A 20,657-nucleotide genomic window follows, 5' to 3' on the forward strand; every position below is an offset into this window, starting at 1 on the left:
GTCTGATCGAGGGCTTCAAATAAATGCATATTAACTATAAATTGTTATGGTAGATTTACGACATTGGTTTATAAAATGTAAAAAGCATGTGCAGTGACTTTAATCATGTGGTTGTCAAATAAAACGTGTTTGTTTTTTCATATAAATTCAATATATTGTAACGTTTGGTCCTCCTATTCACCTTTCTGAGTAGTTTTCTACCTCGGAAAATATTATTTAATTTATATATATATATATAACTGTAAGTATTAGTGATATGTTAATGAGGCAATGGGAAGAGTGTGCAGAACATTGACCAAACTGTAATAATACTGTCGGTCCAGTCACTGTTACTCAATACTGACACCTGCTGGATTTATAACTAAATTATAGGCAATGACACTTCTGGAGCTCATGGTTTGAAAGCAAATTCCAGCGTGAAAAACAATTATTTTTGATACAATTTTCCACACAATTTATACAAAATGTACAGCTCATCTTAACTGGTCCGTTTTTAAATTCAAATTTGGGCATTGGTGCTTGGTTTTGTTTTTCTATTGTGTAGTTTGTGTGTTATCTTATTTCGTTCTCTTATTCTGTACCGACACCACAAAAAAACAAAAAAAAAACTATTTTTTGGATTTATAAAACTGGCAGTTAAAGTTTTTGATTCCGACCAAACAACTCCTGAGCTCTGAACCAACCAAGCATGACAGACTAACTCTTCGTCCTGTTCAGCTCAGCATGGAGATTAAAGACCAGATCAAAGCACATTAAAGGGCAGGAGTTGCTGGACAATGTTTGTATATTTGTTTTTGTGCAAAGATCAAGAACAACAGTGTTAATGTTCACATTTTTTTATTCAACATTGAAGTTATTTATGTACAGATGTAAACTTGATCATCGAAAAAGATGCTTGATCACGTTGAGTTCCTTGAGGGCTTCAATCTCTTCAAGAAGAGTCTTGTTTTTTTTTTGGAGGTCGATTTCCCGTCTCTCTAATCTTCTTAGGTAGTCATTTTTCTTCCGGCGAAACTCTCTGGCAGCTCTGGCAGCTTCCCTGCAACAGACAATATATGAGACATACAATGAGTGACCATAAACAGTACATGCATGTTTAAAGAAATCAGTTTTAGCAATGAGAAACATTAAGTGCTATATATTAGCTTATTATGAATTCATGTTTGATTTCCTGCTCACCTTTTTTTTTCCAAGTATTGCACCTTCACTTTGGGCGGTTGCTCAGGCTCCTGGAGGGAACTGAAGGCACCAGATGATGAATCTGTAAAGAGTCAGTAATTGTTACATCTATTAGCTGATAAAACAAGGAAAACACCATGAATACTTAGTGACAATGTCTGTTAAATACTTCATATAAGTAAGTTAATTAAGTAAGTATAAATGTTTATGAAATACATAACAGAAAAAAGACCTTCATATTATTGTGTTATGTGAAATTCAAATAAAAATGTGAAGGACAGCTTCGATTTACTCTCATGGGGTTAAATGTTATCTCAGTGTTACCTGGTAATATCTGCAGGTCAACCAGCATTGCATTGTTGTGGACAGGAGGTGCAGACGTTGGATTAATAGTCTGCGAAGGAAACTTCAGGTCCTCTGGGTCCTCATCATGGGTCTCGGCAGGATCTTTTTGAAAAGAATGTGAAGCAGAGTTAAAACCTCAAACAAGTTTAACTGTAAATACTCAAATTGCAAATTACCTGACACACTTTGCTGACAAAAGTCGTTTTGGAGACACTGCTGATTCTCATTGGACTCAACGTTTGGAGATGGAACATCCTGACTTGAGTCTGCTTCCTCAGTCATACCTGTTGGAAAAGATCAATACACTGTCTCATAAATTGTGATAACATTAAAACTGAGAACGAATATCACAAAAGCACCAGAATATTTGTTCACTTAATTGTTTATTTTTGTATCTAATTTCAGAAGTAGAAGCCAAAGCAAACAACTACATATATATGTGTCTTAAAGTAATGATTCTATTAATGCTCTCGGTTTCCTTTTTTTAAAATAAAATAAGCAAAATAAGTGAAATATTATCGATCAAGTCACATTAAGGAAAAAGAGAGACAACTTGATCTTGTAGAAATATTTAAATATCAATTTAAATTTAAATAAATTAGCTCGTGGTAACTACTGACGTAACAAAGTCACTCTTTCATTCCTCAAACGTGTCATTTAAATCTAAAAATATTTAAAGAGTCAAATAAAAATTGTACTTACAGAACATGATCATTTCTCGGAAAGACGGCACGTGCATTCTGCTTCACAACGAAGAGAGCTTTATCCCAGACGCTGACCACGATGTTAACCTTCTTCTGCCAACGGCCACCTGAGAATTCTTTGATATACGTCTTTCATTTCAAATAATACTCGTCACCATGACGACGATGGCGCCAACTGCGTAACGACAATATGATTGGTGGACACGGAAATTGTCCAATTATCTCGTAGGGAGAAAAAAACGATTTCTCTCGCGACATCACAACATGGCAGATTTTTTGCAACATAATTTAAACGTTTTGTATCTTCCACATTTTAATCAACATTTTTATTATAATGAAATAAACTGATGTGACATTTCCCGCGAGCCTCAAAAGCGCCACAAACGGTGAAACGCCGCCTCCAGCGTTGATACGACGTAAGTTCACACTTTCTCTGTTGAATTGTTTATTCTGTAAAGTAAAAAAAATGTTATACTTATATCATTAGAAGCTTATACGATATCTTCATGATGGACAAAAAAAAAGATCATCAATAGGATTTTTAACTCAGGCGTTAGCATGTACTAGCTGGATGCTAAGCGCTAAATAAACAAAAAGCTGTGAGAAAAAAAAATCTGACGTGAACTGCTGAACCTGCGGGATAATATTATTGATCCACTTTTATAAAGAATTTGTCTTAATTTAGATTAAAACAAAAATCTTATACGGGTGTCGAAAATGGCGCAGCCGTTAAAACGGCCATCCTTCTCCATATGCTAACACTATTATATTGTTAGTTTGTAATTGTGTTCACCTGCATCACTAAAAGCACGTTAATAAAAGCTTTATAAATTACTATAAATACTTGCCATGAATGTTCACGCAAGTTCATCATTTTTAAATGTCCTCTTTACACGACCAGGTGCTTATTTTTTTCATCTTTGCTTATAAGGTGATTTGACTTTTAAATAGTTCAAGTATGTCCATCGATCGCTTAAAAAAATATATGGATAGATTTTTTTTTTTTTCATGATACCAGTGTCTGAAGATGCCAACTCATATTTCTTGTGTTCAAGGTCTGATCAAATGTGCAAAGAAGTGAAAAGGGATGAAGTTGAGTGAGACATGGAGTCAAACCTAAACTACAGAGAGTTTGATGGAAAAAAACGTCGAAGATCTTCTCTGGTGATCAACAAAACACACCGTCACTACAAGGATGGAAGTGGATGGGCAGTATGTGGTTAACGTTTAGTGTAAATCCTTATATGCCATTAAAGAAGTATTTAAAAAACAAGTCGATTTTTTTCATTTAAATATCATTTGTCTGTTGAATCTAACGTCGGAGGAAAATCAATAAATCGCCAGTCTCTCTCTCAACAGTCTGTTGTAGCATTAGTTACATTTATTGTCTATTTACATGAAATTAGTTATATAAATATAATACATCATCTTGAGAAAAGCAATCGTGCACACCAGAGTCATGATAAACACAGGTTAGTTCGGGAGCCTAGAAAATCACCGTGCACAAGAGGACGTCTGGTAAAATCACACAGAAAGTTCGGCCTCCTCCAGCTCTGGGGGATCTAGAGTCTTAACAGTTCACACGTCTGGCTGCTCAGGAGCTCCACTCCAGCAGCTGGGTGGTTTTGGTCAGAGTTCTGCTAAAGCAGGTCCAGATAAAAAGAGTTTCTCAGATACAAACAAACTACTCAGAAACATGTAGCCGTCGTGTCCAAGCTAGTTGATGACTTAGGATGTTCCAGCTTTTTAAAACAAAGGCATCAGTTATTTGATCAATGTAATACATGATATGACAATGAAGTGGCTCTTATTGTAAGTTGACTTAAATGCACTAGACCCTCCTCTTATTTGCCCATTTAAGATGTATTGTTTATTGATTATTGTTTAGTTAGCTTTGTATTGTTGGTGTGTGTTAAGATTTGGAAAAGCCTTTCGAGCGTAACCTTAGGATGAAAGTTGTCGACTGCATTACTCTGACCTCTCGTGTGTTGAAGGTATCATCATAAAACTATAGAAATAAATAAAGATGTCTGTCCTCATTAAAAGATCCCGGTGTACGTGTTCCATTATCAAGTTTGAATCATGATATCAATTCATGTTGTGTGATCATGAAAGCCGTCTTTAGAGTCCAGGTTCTGGTCTTGATTCAACCCAGCCATCATTGATGATGATTAGTGCTGGGCTGGCCGCCTGCTGGCTGGTCTCATACATTGCATCCTGCTCTGCTGGCTTGGCAAAGACTCTTGGTGTGTTGAGGTTGTAGACTCCAGCCTGGAGGAAACACGCTTTCAGGGCCAGAACCAGAACCTGCAGCGGCTGGAGCTGCAGTTTGTAGCGAGTCTGACCCACCCAGGTAAAAGTGCTGTGGACCTCCACGGACTCCGGGCTAAATGGAAGAGGGTCCAGGTTAGAACGTCAAGGAAGAAGTTCAGCAGAAGCAACAGCTAACACTTATGATAGAAGCAGTCGAGAATAACCTTTGAAGCTACCTTATATATCCATAACAGAACGTTGGAAAAAAAAAAAAAAAAATCTCACCTGGAGCTTTTGTGCCGCAAGTCAATGATGACATCAACTTGAGCCAGAGAACAGTTGGCTAGCGTCAGAGAGACGGGCACCATGCAAGCACTGAACACAGAGTGCACACGCGTCACAAATTTCAGCTTCAAATGAAAGTATGACGACGTTCCTCTCACCTGTCCTGCATAAACGAGTGCGTGCACGTCTCAGAGTAGTGCATGTTGGTCTTGATGAGTTGGGAGAGCTCGGCGGTGGGAAGGACGGGGGGAGGTGAAAGCTCGGACTTGAACTTGAACAGCACCATCTCCTGAACCTCCTGAGAAGAACATTACAAATACAGGTTATTCTTCGCTTAAAACAAGTTTATTATTCAAAATTCTGTATAGCTTCTGTATAGTTGTCAGCACAGCCTCCCCGCCAAATAAAAAATGAGGCATAGTTTATTTTGATTTAAACATGAATAAAGTTTATGTAAAATGAAAAAAATATACAGCACAAAACACTTGTGTCAGAGTTTATGACTATGTAGCATCATCCTTTTATAGCCTTATGTCACCTTTTAACTCTTAACTGGATTTTCAAATGGGTTTTTAACTTTCTTTACATTTTATTGTGTTTTACTCCAATGTGTCATTTAATGAACTTAACGGAATCTATCATGTCTTTTATCAAATTGATGTTCCAACATTTTAAAATTAATCTTGTTTTACTCATTTTAATGCAAAGCACCTTGTGACATTGAACATGTGCAAGGTGCTATATAACATTATTATTCTCTTGTACAACATTTGATTTCTTTTTTCATTTATTCTTGTTATTGAATTATACTTTTCTTCCAACTATTAATGTTTTTGTCTGGGAGAAAAGTGGGAGTCAGCAGAGAGACTTGTGCAGGTTATGGCTATTGGCTTTTCAATAATGCTCGCCAATAAGAAGTGTGTGTGCGTGTAATGTGTGTGTGTGTGTGTGTGTGTGTACTGAACCTCTTTCGGAGCCAAAGATGTGGCCTCTTTCCCGAGGGTCTGCAGTGCCACATGGAGCTGCCCTTCCAAGATAAGCTGCTTGTTGTCTTCCACCACATAAGCCTGCGACACAGCAAGTAATGACCTTCATGTTCTCTAGAGGGGCGACTGAAAGTCACTCTGGCGTGTGTTGCTCGTACCTTCCAGATAACTATGATGTTGAGGTCGAGCTCGTTACACTTCTTCACGATGTCGTTAAGATCAGAGGGTCGTGACCCTCCCGGGACAGAAGCCCAATTCTTGCTGCTGCTGGTGGACACGTCTCGCCGTGGGTCTGGAGATCTACAGGCCCGGAAGAAGAAGTCTCCACAGGGTGTCGCTGAGCTGATGATCTGCAGTGATTAGAGCAGCAGTTTGAGGGCAAAGGTCACACAGGGAGGTGTCATTGTTGATTTTCTGCCACTTTTAGAAGAAATCCTTTCAGAGATCAGTGTGCAGCGTACCCGTTCATTTCCCAGGTTTAGGTCGGCAAAGGTAAATTTCTTTTTGGAGTCAGAGGAAACTGGAAGGATCACACAATGACGTGAGACAATCGTTTGCAAACAAAAACACATTCCTTCGAACAAGTCAGTTAGTCATACCTTGTCTGCAAGGTGTTGCCCTGAAACACAGTTTGGCTCTTTCTCTGCTGGACAGTTTACAATCTGGAGAGCAGGAAGATAAACAATAATACCTGAACAATATGCGAGATAAGAACTGAGACAAAAACACTCTTAATTTACACCCCTGACGTATTAGCATTGTGATCCACATTATGAGGTGGAGGAGAGAATGTTTGCTCTGGGAAGTTTGCAAATCACTCTGTAGGTCACTTAAGACTCATTGACACATAATGGAGAGATCTTTCCAAATGCACTTCATTTTGAAGTGACCGTTTTAAAAACTGATTTAAATACTGATATATATATATATATATATATATATATACATACACACGCATACTTTTTTTTTTTTTTTTAATTATTTACATAATACATAAACAGATTATTATTTGAAACAGTTAAGTGTCACATCTAGGCTTTCACAACCTAGTTTGCATTATGTTCATACTCAATACTAACACAACTACAAACACAGTTTATCATGCATTTATTATGTATTTAAACATAAATGTGACGTATAGACGGAGTGCGAGGGGACTGTATCTTTTAAGAATGATCTTAACTAATCACAGCCAGCTACCATGAATAACTTGAATTTGTTTTTTAATTGATGGACGGTATTAATTAGAACTAAAAAGAAACACAATAAAATTTAAAACAAACCTTTCTCCTTAGCTGGGTTGATACATTTTTCAAGGCGCCAATGTTGGCTGCTGCTAGAAACTTGGATAATATGGAACTCCCGAACCCCAGCTTCACTCTGAAAGAGCAGGAAGATAAATATTGGTTGGTTACAGTCAATAGAGTTGAACAAGAGGTAGTAAAATAGGTTTCATAAATAATTCTCTATTCTCAATCATTTTAGGACACAAAGCCTTGTAAACATTATGATCGTCAGTGCTGTCCATGTAGCATGAAGGGTTGTCTCACCGTGTTGATGTTCTCAACATCTAAGAAGACCAGAGTCCCAGTTTTGCCCTGATCGTCCAGGCTCTGATGGGGTGAAATGCTGCTGCGACAGGCCGACGCCTGGACACTGAGCGAGCGGCTGGCGCAGATGAAGACCGTGTGACGCAAAACTCGATGACTAAACAAGAGGAGAGAGAGTGACAGGTCAGGGATGCTCTCAAAACTGCCGACTGTGTTGTTAGCCACTTTTTTTTTTTTTACCAGATTTTAGATTTCTTCTCTTTGCTTTCATAGTAGAAGAGAAAGTTGATTTCATGGACCCCCTCTTGGTCTGGGCCCCTGAGCCACAGGGGCAGCTGAGTAGACTCTCCAGGTTCCAGCGTGCGACCATTGATTGGGATGTCCATCACACCCGAGAGCTGGCTGAAGTCCTCTTCGGAAACCAGCATCTCCGAGGCCAGTGAACCAGGAGCGCTGCCGTGTGGCGAGACCAGGGTTTTATAGGCCGAGCAACTTTCTGCCGAGGTTGGGCTGAGGGGCGTGACTGGTGTCGTGGCCTCGCAGCCGAAAGTGAAGAACTCAGGATGTGTTGACGCCACCCTCAGGCCACGCAGGGAAACACTGCTGACGTTACAGAACTCCACGTAGGCCTTCCTGATCTCCCCGCACAGAAGAGCAGTGGGGAACTGCAAGAAAAAGACCTGCGAAACCACACATGCAAACAATTTAAAACTGATCAAATGAATGGAAACTTTTACTTACAAAAACTCCTAGTAAATAAAAAGGCTTTTCATTTTATATGTGTCTTCAAGCATAGAATAAAACACACAACTAAGTTTCAAATTGATTTTGAATCACCAGTTGCTTCTAAATAATAGGACTACATTTTCTTTTTAATCTGTCCGTTTCAGGAATCGGAAGAAAATGTGTATGAATCTTTGTTCTGATATAAAAAAGACAAGATATACGATCAAATAGAAATAGTTGCTTCAAATGTTTGATCTTTTTTCTACTTTTAATTTCATTTATATTGACTCCAGTTGTGTTTCTTACTATCAAAGTAATGATATCCAAAATCATTTTGGATCTTCATCATTAAATGCATCATATATAATCCCACCAAAATCCCACTTCTCTGCAAAAAAAAAGTATCTTCTCATTTTTCTTATATTTAGTTAATGTTATTCCAGGTAAAAAAAACACATGTTTAATGTAATTAAAGAACTTTTGTCATTGTCCTTTGAACAAGTACCTCCAAAAGAGGCATGGCAGGTGTTATGATTGGATCCAAACGATGATCTGGTCCATGTCTGACCGACATCTTTTCCTCTTTGGTCTGATTAAGCCGCAGGCCCTGGATCTTCAAGTCCTGTTTGCCCCGGACCACAACAAGCTCAGTCTTCTGCTGCCCTGTTATTAGTTGTGAGACAAAGAAGACAGCTCATGAACAATATTTACGGTCACATCATGTCTCATCAATGTAGTAGTAAAATCTAATTTGGAGGAAAAGTAGAGAGCTTTCATTTACCATCTGTGCTGGGAGCAGACTCTCCAGTCGAGGTGGCAGCCAGGTCGTACACAACACCTGTAATGTTAAGCTGACCAGTTCTGTGTGGCAGGAGCCTGAGTCGCGCCTAGGGTTCAATTTCACATGTTGAAGAAGGCAAAATGTCACAATTAGTGACAATAAGTCCTACAAACATGAATCATCTAAATACATTTTTTCACAAAATGATCATTTTTAAAGAAATAAAAATGTTTTAATTTTTTTTTTAATCATGGAATGTATTTATTTTACCGTTTTGGTTTCCTCTACACCTAGTTGAAACTCCTGGATGATCTCAGTGGTAACAACATCATCCATCTGTTTGGTCTTCAAAAAACCAAAGAGACAACATAACCCTCGTTAATAAACATAACCATCAATAATGAAAACTACATTTTTAAAACATACCCCTTCACAAGTCTCCTCATTAGTCAAGACGTCCCCTGGGGACTCTGTTGATGACTCTTCCTCTGACACCTTGGTGCTGAACTTCCAGATGAGCGAGAGTTTGGACAGGAGCAAAGGAATTTTCAGGGGATTCCTTAACATGACCTCCACTATTATGGGCTCTGTGGTCAAGTGGAAGATGGGACAGATGTTCATTGCGTTGAAATTCTCATTCAATTATGAGTCGTCATAACTTAAAGTCAACTCTCACCCTCCACTACAGCCAGTGGGTGTTGCAGATTATCAGTCTGCTCGTGCAAACAGCATTGTGATGGTTGGAAGTTGGCTGGAAGAACACCTCTGTTGACAGCAACCAATAGTTGCTCCTCTAACTTGGCCCACATGGCTGCTACATCCTGGTCATACTCCTGGTCCAGAGACACATGTGTAGCCGCCTGCTTTTCTCCTGCAAGATAAAGTCGCACAGGATCATTAGTGGACATCTCAGGAGATGTGAAATGTAAAAAGTCCAAAGGTTGGACCAAAACAAAATAAGTTGTTTTTCCTTAAATGTGAATAGTTGAGTAGGACTCTTTTAAAGGCTTTAAAAGTGTTCCTTCATTTGGAGTTCAGATGTGAAAATACACATAGGAGACATCAGTCTAAAATTACACCTTTGTGTCAATACGTTCATATTTCACTTATATGTATATCTTCCACAACAACATTAAATTAAAAATGTTCTTTAATTTCAATTTGAAACAGATTACCGTCCTGACAGCGCCTGACATTTTGAAAGTTAACAGTGATTTTAAAAAGACTGCACAATACGTTTTACTTCTATGCATTTACATCAAAAGCACATTGAGAGCAGATTTATCCGAGTACCTTCTGCAAGGCGGCGTTCATGTCCGAAGTAGACTCTTGTTGCCGAGCTATGGATGCAAGGCAGAGGAAGTTGAGGTAAAGAGTCTTCATTCTCTCCCACGACACTCTGCAAACCAAAACTAAACATCAGCCCCTTGAAATTATATTATAACAACGTGTGAACAAATACGCTTGAAGTGAACGCAACATTCAAAACATAACTGTGATGAAATTACTATTATTCTTATTGTTCCCTTATTGGGTACATTTTTAATTTGTACTTATATAATACAGTCTAATGACTCAGTGAATGCACAGCTGAGTGAAGGGCAACATAATCAAGTAAAGTCCACAATAAATTGGATCAGTGTATTAAGATAACACCGAGGAAATAAACACTGATTCTTTAATAGAAACGGGACCAGCACTACAGCTTGTGTTCGACCTGGTCATTGAGATGTCTGGTGGTCTTGATCTGTGGCTGCAGGCCTCTGAAGGTGAACTCTCTAATGACTTGCCTGATGTGATTTTAAGAATTATCTTTATAATAGGAAAACATAAAACAGAATTCACAAGTGCTAATAAGGAAACATCTTTCATGCATTTCATCGAAGCTAAAATGGCAAGTAGAGGAACCACCATGGTTGAAACTACCTCTGCCTGATTACATCATCGTCCTAAAATAGATCAACTTCAAAACAGGTTGAGATTTTTTTTTCACTGAGAAATGATGATACTTTGAGCCATTTGGTTTAAAAATTGAGTCCAAACATTAACGGTACCTTGTAAACATAAAGATACTCTCGAAGAAATGCTCCCTGCTGTGTGGACGTCTGTCTGCTGTCATTGGAAAGGATCTGTTTGAAGGCGGTCACGGCGTGTTCAGGCTGCCTAAGAGTGAAGGACTGACGACCGATGGTAAAGTTGATGTGATCCTCCGCCAGGGACCAGGATCTGCCCTTGTATACATGCATAGCTTGGCAGTAGCAGCGCAGCGCGTGTCTCCTCTGCACCAAGAAAACACAGAGAAATAAGTTAATAAGGTTTTAGCCCTTTGAATTTCACAGGTCACTCACCTGGCTTGCTTTGCTGAAGCGATGACCAGCAAGAATCATGTGGAAGGCAAACTTGCGCAACATGCGGTTACGCATATTAATGAAGCAGTGTGCCGCTTGTTCCAAAAGAAGAGCACTGCGGAGGTCAGAATCCTGAAGAGGTACATCCAGAAACGGTTATATAATGTGTAAATAATACAGTTATCTGTACATTGTATGTAAATCATTTATTACATGTTTTTGTATTCTTACCTCACTCGTCATCTTAATAAGCAGAGTTGCAGCATCTGAGTATTTGCCTTGACTCTTGAGTATCTCAGCACTAAGCAGAGCGCAGCGTTCTGCCAGAACCATGTTCCTGTAGAGCACAGATTCAGACAATGTACATTAGATTAGCTAAAATAATTGCTTTTATTTTAGGGGAGCACATCATATTTTTTGTGGCCAATACACTAATTTATTTGCAGTTAATTTTCTTTTATCTAATCTTGTAAGTTTCAGTAAATCTGTACGTTTTCAAACGATGATAGAATTTTGAAATTTTTTCATAGCAATCAATGCATGTTTTAAGGCGAGCTCAGGGAGGACGAAAACCTCCCGTGGAGCAGAAGGGCAAAAGCTCGCTTGAACTTGATTTTCAGTAGATCGCAGCGCAATGCAATGAAGTATTTCGGTTCAGAAGTAGGTAAAAAGGTGAACCAAAATAGGTGCAAAAACCTATGGTCTAAGGTTTATTTTTAGTTGTTTCTAGAATGAAGAAGAACTTACTTGCAAACATCTCTGTATGTCTGGATCGCCTTGTCCATATAGTGAGATGGGTATGGTCTTGGAGCTCCAGCTTGTAGAAATGCTGACACAGCAGCCATTTCCTGTAAGAAAATGAACAATAAAAAATGATTAATACGTATAATGCAACTAATATAGTATTGCATAGAACCATTAACGATGCATGTGCAAGTAGCCTCACCAGTGCACCTGCCGCATACAACATGGCCTGGTCGGACAGGAAATCTTTCTTAGCCGTGTGGTAGCAATTGTATGCCAGTTCGTAGTGCTGAACAAGGAAGCACAGGTCGGCCATCTTCCTGATTTGTAACTCAGGGGCTTCTGGTGGGTAGCTGTAATTTTAATAACAATCAGTGAATGCTGAAGGATAAATGCAACAAATCCAGAGCAGGCGTTATTTACAGAAGTCCAAATGTGCTCTTTGGTTCATTGATGCTCTTCTCTGGAACTTTTCCTCCACCAAACCACTTCTTCGTCGCCGTGAAGAGCGAGCGACTCAAACCCTTTCTGGATACCAGCTGAGGATCACAGCAAAGCTATGGTGAGGCTTAATGTCAAACAGAAAATCATATCTATAGCAGGATTTGGTATTGTAGTCAATGATGACATCACACTACTGATTGAGTATCAGGTGGTAATAAACACTGATTCATTAGAGGCGTGTGTCTGTGAGTGTTCCACCTGGTCGTTGAGCTGTCTGATGTTCTTCTCTATGTGCGGCAGCAGGCCTCTGAAGGTGAACTCTTGAATAAACTGTCGGATGTGGTCGTGATCGTTCAGGGTCAGACAGGCACCGTGGCTGCCTCCTGCGACAGCTTGACTCTCTGAATCCTTCACACCCTTCTTCAGGTCAGTTGTGAGGGACTGAAGACTTGCTGAGCTGGTCACGCTGTCCAGCTGCAGCGGATGACTTTCTAAACTGTTGGACATTCCATCTAGATAAAGCAATACAAGAAAAAAAACTAGTGTCATGTGTCAGAAAATAACAAGTGTTAAGGGCCAAATGTTCATGAAATCAATCAATCAATCTTTCTGGTCAACATAAATATAATAGATATTAAATATAGAGGGGGCATTAAAAAAAAAGATGAAAACCGACCCGATTCTGCCAAGTGATGGCCATCAGTCTGTTCTGATTTGGTGACATCATTTTCAACAGAAGCGTTAGTCACAGCTGATGTCTGATCATCACACGTTTCCTGTAGACAGAATACACGAAAAACAAACCTGGAATTAAATATACGTAACAAGGACAATATATTCTACTTAATAAATCATAATCCACCTTAATTTAAGAATCAAAATGTCACCATCAGATTTTTATTTTCAAAACTTTCTTTTGCAATGTTTAAGTAAAGTAAAAAAAATACAAAATAACATGAAAGACATGTAGGTAGAAAAGAAGATAATCCAATTCTATTTTTTATAGATAAGGTATATGCCTATTAATATGCATTAGATGGCAGCCAGGTTTCTACCTTAATTATATAGAGTCTCTATATGTATGTATGTATATAAAACTATACATCTTTAAATAGGAAGACACTACCCACCATGTTATGCAGGTCACTTCTTTGCACATATTGACTCCAAGGGTCTGGAATCTGTTCATCTTGTTCGGCTGATAAAGTTCTAGAGTTCATTTTTAACAGATAACATCCCTGAGGACCGTATTTCTGCTTCATGTCTTCATAAAGAGTGTCAGCCCTGGAGAGGGAAGATGAACAATGATTAAGCTCTTAAGAAAGATTCTCCTCACAAAGTTTGTTGTCCTTCATCTTACAAGCGTTACCTCTGTTCATCTCCTTCACTCATATCATGCAGCAACACGTAGTATTTCAGTGTGTTGGGAATGAACCACTTTGGGTTGGTGTATTCTCCGCTGTGTTGGATCCGGTGCTGCTCCTGAGAAAGTTTGAGGAACTGCTCCACCGGGGCAGTCTCGGTAGAAGACACCACAAGGAGACCTTTCAAGGTGTCAAGGAACCAAACAAGGCAGATTTTTGCATATCTCTACATATTAAATAAACTTCATAAGACAGACTGTTGGTACATTACATTAACTGTTCTAAAAACAATAATTTTGATTGATTATATGATTCTACAATATTCATGATACACACTAAAGTGTGTTTTTTGTCCAGATTGTGATTTAAATTGATTTCACTTCACACTTTATAAAGAGGAATTAGCATCAAGCCTGTGTTTTCTATATTGAGCAAAACATATGACTAGATGCAAAAGAGTCCCTTTCCAATTCAGGGTTTCTACAGCTTAAGGCAACTTCAATTCAAGACTAAGACTTTTTTTGCCCAAAGGAAACATCTCTTTCTGAAAGCTTTTACATGAACCGGGTTGAAATAAAACCACAGCACGCCTCTGCTGTTTACTAAATCTGTAATTACTCAAATAAATAAATGTTAAACAAAAAATGTTACCAATAACATTTTCAAGACTTAAAATGTTGTTTTACGAAATACATTTTGATGCCAATTAAGACCTTCATTTTAGATTCATTAATTTAAAGACCTTTTAAAGATCTAAAGAAACCCTGGAGTATAAGATACCGACTGTCAACTTAGAATCAACAACACAATGCAAGGTTAACAGCTAATAATCTATTATTAACATCACAGATATGGTTATGTACAAGGTGCATATTTGAAGGATACAAGCGAGGTAGTGATTAAGGAACTCATGTTCAGAGGCAGGCATGTTTTGCAGGAATTTCTCCCTATATGCTTCGAACCAGGGTGTTGTTGCTATAAAAGAAAATCACAGTAACAAACAGTCAGATAGTGGTTCCACAATGTTAACATAACAGAAGATATCATGATGCACCAATTGATTTGTAACCCTCGCATTCATGAAATCAGTAAAACAGGATCTAGTAAAAAGTAACATGATTTCTGTGTGATGGAAAAGATCCTCCTGGTATCAAAATCTGTTCATGTTGGTTGTTCTCGTTTAATTCAGAATTCGTCATCAGTTTGTAAACAGTATGTGAGGACTGTAAATTACTATATAGAATTTTCTAAAATTAAAAACGTAAGGTTTTCAGGTTGTCAATTGTACATCAATTTAAAAATAAGAAATGTTTCCAAGTGTCTTTAGAGTCCAGGCACTCTGTTGTGTAGCAACCCAGTAAAAAAGGTTTATAACTCATCATTTCAAGATACTTGCAAGCAGTTCCTCGCTACACAATGGAGCAGGAATACATTGTCCAGTGTTTCTATAAAAGGGAACATGAGGTGCAGACAACCTCCTACGACACTACTTATAAATGTGGATACAGCCTCATCTTGTTGCTTAACGGTTCAGTAAACAGAACTGAAAAGAGTAAACAAAGTAACTTTTTCATTTATTGGTGGAAAAATATACTCCTTGTGGTTTGTTTACTGCTTATCCTTTAAGTTTTTTATGAACTAGATATTTCCAGTATCACAAACTTTAACATGTGTATGATTTTTGTTTGATAAACTATATTTTATCTTAATGGATCAGTGGCCTCTCACCGGATGCACCTTACTAGTCAATCATGAAAAAGTAAAACATCCGAAAAATTCCATTACGCATTTTTCATAAAGCTAGAAAGAGTTTAAGACAAGAGAAGGATTGTTAACAGCATAGCATGTCCAGGTGTAGCCCATGAGTATCACCACTGCAAAAGAAATGAGGTTATCAGAAGAATCACAATCATTTAGACGGAATCAGAAGAGAAATGCACTACGGGATGGAGCTACAGTTTAGGTGGTGAAGATTATGTCCGGGAAAAACCAGAGGCACTGAGACATCTGTTAAAGGAATCTACCACCACCATGAGAGATAGAAAAGACAGAAATCCCCCATAAGGAAAGTGTTGATGCTGGATACTAGATGACGGAGGAGCTGAGGACACCCAGCATAGGACAGTGATACCTGTGAAGTGCTTGGAGCTGCTGACTTCTGATAGAGTTTCTTTCCAGGCATTGAACCACGGACTGCTAGCTTTAAGAGAGTGATCTGACAGGTGAAAACAGAGAGCCACGGCTTATGTTAATAAGCTTCCTCAGGATTCTCACATATAGGAAGCATTTAAACATGACTAGACTGGGAGGAAAGGCAGGGAAGTAACTCAGGTTTGGAAACTACAAGTCAAAAACAACACATGACTACAAACTACTTCCTTCTTTAGAAGTTGTTACCATCCAAACAATATTCCTGCAAACTCTTACATGATACTATTATACTTTGATATATGCATGTGTTAATACTTCTGCTGGTCATTTTTTACTTAGCTTTTTATTTAATACTTGTAACTAGCAATATTTACTCACAGAAAATGTTTTGTAAAAAAAGATTCTAGCCTATAGTCCAAAAAAACAAGGAGATGAAATCACAATACGGAGAACATTACATTCCTCTTTGACTTCGATTTACTACATTCTGATTAGGTACAAGTTATTTGCAGTAAGTAGCATTTGTTTGACATCGAGTCAGAGAGGATGGTAAGGCTCCGGCAAAACATGAGGCTCTTACCAAACATTCATCCATGAAAGTGTATTAAAATAAAAGACATCATGAATGTTATTGACATCAAAAGTATTCAGCGTTTCATGTAATATCATTATCATCATCATCATCTTTCATATCAGTTTTAAAGTTAACCATTTAAATTAACTATACAGACACTACAAAATAAGTTAGCATTAAAAAACAGAATAATAATTTTCCATTCAATTTTTCGGTGCTTTACGTATCAAATACATTTTATGTATTGAAGAAAATCCATTTCTTTTACTGATCGTAAGGGGAAATAAACCAGAGTAATGGAAATGAAACCCGGAATGTTTGTTTATGAGTGAGGAAAATAAGAATGACAACAGACAAATGCGGAAAATGTTTGTTTGATACAGTAAAAAGTTGAATAATATATATTTTCTAATGACAGGGTACTAAATAATCAAGTCATAACTGATCAAAAACTTAATTTTTGTTAGGCCATTAATAGTAAAGTATTAATTTTGAATATATTCTACCAACATATGGAAACTAAGGATTTAATTGTTATAAGAGCAACATGAACACTGTGTTACACAATTTTCTTATTTAACTAAGAACAAACCAAGACGTTGTTTTCAAAGAGTCTCGAAACTTATAAGCTAAGCTATTTTATATAGTTTATAAACACATTACACTTAAATTGTTACAAATTATAGACACCAATAACAAGACAAGCCCTACAATCTTCTTTCTGAAGATCATTTTGGATAACATCCGTATTGTTGCAACAACATGTTTTTGAAATGAGGATGCAGGTTTCTTCCCTTGTGTTGGTTTTAACTCATTTTCATGAACACGTGCAAACTTGTAACTCTCAGAATGAGAAGGGAATCTAGTTTGACGTTGTCAATAATTTAAATAAGAAAGGATGAAGGATAAATACCTGCTTTCATTCAGTTTCACTACTATGATATATGAATAATGAATTTATCTTCTCAAATTCATGACACACAAAAACATGAGTAACACATCCCTGAAATTGTTTAACAGTGAATCCTGCTGAATGAGAAGCTTCTCTGGCAATATTCGTACAAGAGTGAAAGCTGAATGATAATGGTCAGCTGTAGACCTGTTGACTTGCACCAGGGAAAGAAAGATTAGGATTGGCTTACCATTGACATTGAGGTCATAGTCTCCAGTTGAGATTGCAGTGGCCACAGCACCTTCTTGAAGCTGGCAGGATAACACGACTTCATTGAGCAGTCGACGTTGGGCTGGGCTCAGAGTGGCAGGTGATGAACTTGGGGTGGTCACAATATTGTTCACACAGATACGCAGGTTTTTTACAACCTGGACTTGATTGCTAGGGTCCCGGATGTGACCTTAAAAAAGAAAGATTTTAAGTTTCTACACTGAAGTTGATCTAGTACAGTAGTAAAGTAGCAGCATTATTCATTAAGTTGGTCATAGTGTGTTGCAACTGTGGTTACCAGCAAGAAAATTGGCTTGTTTGGTTTGTTCTAGTTTACCAACAAACCTGTAATTCTTAGCTATTCAAATTGATAAATATTTCTGCTCACCTTTTTCATTAGATATTATAAGAATCTTTGGTACTGTATGCAATTTTAACTTATTTCGACATATAACAGTTCAAGGCGAGGGCTTTCACTACCAATGAGTACCTGCAGTACCTTTATTCGTCCCCTTAATTGTGTTTACTCACCGAGATAATATCAGTAAGGTTGTGATAATAGTTTTAAGATTTAAGAATACAGATGGAAATTTGTTTAAAGGAAACAGAACGATTTTCCAGGGATCCTCAAGTTAACATAAAGGTTTTTTATTTCAATATAGATACCAACTTAAAGCTGTCAGCTCAGGTAGGTCTGATACTTTGTATGGGATCCCAGTCATTCATAGAATGGAATTTAAAGTTCTACCAATGTGTTGATTTGAGTTCTTCTTAAATAGATCATGGACCTCTATTGTACTCATCAATATGTATCCGTTTGTACAAAACTCTCTTTTTATTGAAATATTTCTATTAGAAAATGTGATTAAGCCCCGCCCACTGAAAACAATGTTATTCTGGAGACTAAAGCTTGTTTACCATAACCACACGCACTCTTGTGTCATTTGTCAAGCATTTGCGTTTGTCACTACGCATCATCAATCCAGTAAGTCTCCTCTTCCAGGGGACTTGTTTAATAAAAAAAGCAGGGGGATATTACTGCCGCTTGGAGAAGTATTAGACCATTATTCAATGGACACCCCTTACGTAACCTCTCATTTGCCAAGATTTCAGACGGGAGGGAACTTTATAAAGTAAAAAATCAAAGTCATGATAAGAGACTTATTGCATCTTGGAGAGGAAGACTTCAACATTTGAAACATGAGAGAAAGTCAGGAGAGTTGGGGTTTCACATTTGTTGCCCCTTAACTGTTAAACTATATTGAAGCTTTATAAAATCCTGCAAGACCCCATTAGTTCTCTGAATCATCACTTCCTCAGCCGTGTGTCTGCTGGTATCTGTTGCTCCAGTGAGTCAGTGGAAACAACTTTAAGAATATTTGTCATTTCCAAATCTCATAATATTCCAGAATAAAAAGAATAATCTCTCTAGTGGTAAGGTCCAAATAAAATGTCTTAAAAATAAATCATCATCAACACATGACACAATAAAATCATCTCATTTGTTATTTTAAAGATCCACAGATGTTATGTTTAAGTATTAAACAGGATTGTATTATGGTCCATTTGTTAACTGTTCTCTCTTCTCCAAACATAACAACTCTCAGTGCTTTTCTACAAAACTGATAACAGAGTGACAATCTGCCAAATGTGGCTTTCATCTTAAGGTCAATGTGTGTATTTTATGTATTAACAACATGAATGTTTTCATTTCACACTTTCATTCTTTTTCAATATACACATATATTTTTTAAACATAGAACATGTTCTGGACTTTGAAGTCATAATGGATCCGTTTCTATTGTATGCTATATTAGCTGTCAATCTCACTCTTCGCACTGACAGTCGTCAGCTGGTGATCGAAGCCCGGGAGCAGTGGGAGAGGCTGAGGACTGAGGTCTCCTCGGGCCTCTCAGCTCCAGAACCGAGACTTCTTCACTAGTAAACATACAATTACTCAGACTTTCTGTTAGCATGTTAGCCTCGGCTAAGCTACATTGTCAAGTCAGCCTCCCCAGATGACAGCGAGTTCATTGAAACTCCTCGAGTTCTCAGCGACGGTTCTTGACAGTCACCGGATCGTCCTCGTCCCACGGACCGCACTCACCTTCGGATGTCAGTCGGCAGAAAGGTCGCAACAGTTCGGCGAAATTCAGGTTGTTCTTGCGAGTCACTCTCTCCGCTTCTTCACTGCACAGAACCGCCACCATGGGGACGAAGGAGTCCTGGACGAACTCGTGCACGGACTGGACACACTGGGCCATTTTTTAGACCGAACCACACGACGGCAGCGAACTTAAACAACCGGGTTACAGTTTGACAAACTCCGGCTGTATCATTGCTGAAGACAAACAACTCCTGGGATATTAGCAGACGGCAGCCATGTTGGACTGGAAAACCAACTTCCGGTGTAGTGAAGCAGTCAGGTGACAACTGACACCGGAGACGCAAGAACACTAGTGTCTTAATTTTACTTTTGTCTCATTTTACACGTATAAAACATAACATGTGTTACAACGAATAAACAAGATCAAAATAGTTACGTAGTTTAAATATTTTTATCTAAGTAAAAAAAGCCATTTGAGTGATACGAACATATATTTTTCGTAACAAAAACATATTAAAAAGATACAAAAATAAATATATTTTCAGTTTAGATATTTGTAGTCATCTAAAAAGACATCATATAGTGGTACAGCCACACATGTTTAATTTTGCAAGATAATACCACTTGAAATTCAGAGGCTACTATTCAGCCTCCTTTAAAGATGGACAAGACGACTATCAAGTTGTTGTTTTTTTACTGTTAATATTTATATCTTAGATTTTTATTTATATCTTATTTTATCTTGCCTTTGCCATTTTATTTCTAAACAATATTGTATTTTGGAATTTTCTTCTTGCTTCGTCTTAAAACAGATCATTTACATACTTTATTGAATATTGTTTTGATTGTTTAAGCGCTTTGTGACCCTGGTTTTGAAAAGCGATATACAAATAAAAATTACTTACTTACTTACATTTCTAAATATCTATTCATCTAGTTATCTGCCTTTTTGAG

At 37.8% G+C, this 20,657-nt stretch overlaps 2 protein-coding genes across 3 annotated transcripts; both read right to left on the reverse strand.

Annotated features, from left to right (window-relative positions):
- Positions 1-879: 879 nt before the first annotated feature.
- Positions 880-2,633, reverse strand: LOC148086197 (uncharacterized). The gene is made up of 5 exons (XM_087782983.1): positions 2,227-2,633; positions 1,701-1,808; positions 1,504-1,626; positions 1,180-1,261; positions 880-1,039 (listed from the first exon to the last, which is right to left on the reverse strand). The coding sequence occupies exons 1-5, from the start codon at positions 2,261-2,263 to the stop codon at positions 880-882; spliced, it is 510 nt and encodes a 169-aa protein (XP_087639109.1). The 5' UTR covers positions 2,264-2,633.
- Positions 2,634-3,589: 956 nt separating this feature from the next.
- On the reverse strand, positions 3,590-20,007 carry trappc8 (trafficking protein particle complex subunit 8). 2 transcript variants are annotated; one of them, XM_087784381.1, is made up of 30 exons: positions 19,704-20,007; positions 17,577-17,786; positions 15,841-15,924; positions 14,595-14,684; positions 13,715-13,889; positions 13,476-13,629; positions 13,022-13,121; positions 12,604-12,857; positions 12,325-12,440; positions 12,104-12,254; positions 11,905-12,005; positions 11,389-11,494; positions 11,158-11,289; positions 10,864-11,088; positions 10,103-10,208; positions 9,486-9,680; positions 9,236-9,396; positions 9,080-9,154; positions 8,810-8,915; positions 8,534-8,691; positions 7,543-7,982; positions 7,303-7,459; positions 7,036-7,132; positions 6,352-6,414; positions 6,214-6,272; positions 5,911-6,102; positions 5,732-5,833; positions 4,925-5,064; positions 4,767-4,856; positions 3,590-4,614 (listed from the first exon to the last, which is right to left on the reverse strand). In XM_087784381.1, exons 1-30 carry the CDS (start codon positions 19,858-19,860, stop codon positions 4,350-4,352), a joined length of 4,461 nt encoding a protein of 1,486 aa, XP_087640507.1. In that variant the 5' UTR covers positions 19,861-20,007; the 3' UTR covers positions 3,590-4,349. The 2 variants fall into 2 exon arrangements, with proteins under 2 accessions (XP_087640507.1, XP_087640508.1); XM_087784382.1 differs by lacking the exon at positions 15,841-15,924.
- Positions 20,008-20,657: the final 650 nt, after the last annotated feature.

This window comes from Callionymus lyra, chromosome 2 (genome assembly GCF_982586985.1).
Source record: "Callionymus lyra chromosome 2, fCalLyr1.hap1.1, whole genome shotgun sequence".
NCBI lineage: Eukaryota > Metazoa > Chordata > Actinopteri > Syngnathiformes > Callionymidae > Callionymus > Callionymus lyra.

Bases quoted from the DNA above. Each gene is read 5' to 3' on its own strand.
- LOC148086197 (XM_087782983.1), bottom strand. From the start codon at position 2,263: ATGCACGTGCCGTCTTTCCGAGAAATGATCATGTTCT. The intron at 1,627-1,700 runs GTAATTTGCAAT...CTTTTCAAAAAG, and splicing joins TTGTCAGCAAAGTGTGTCAG to ATCCTGCCGAGACCCATGAT. The intron at 1,040-1,179 runs GTGAGCAGGAAA...TGTCTGTTGCAG, and splicing joins CAATACTTGGAAAAAAAAAG to GGAAGCTGCCAGAGCTGCCA.
- trappc8 (XM_087784381.1), bottom strand. From the start codon at position 19,860: ATGGCCCAGTGTGTCCAGTCCGTGCACGAGTTCGTCCAGGACTCCTTC. The intron at 9,397-9,485 runs GTGAGAGTTGAC...ACTTGACCACAG, and splicing joins CCCACTGGCTGTAGTGGAGG to AGCCCATAATAGTGGAGGTC. The intron at 5,834-5,910 runs GTACGAGCAACA...GCTGTGTCGCAG, and splicing joins ACATCATAGTTATCTGGAAG to GCTTATGTGGTGGAAGACAA.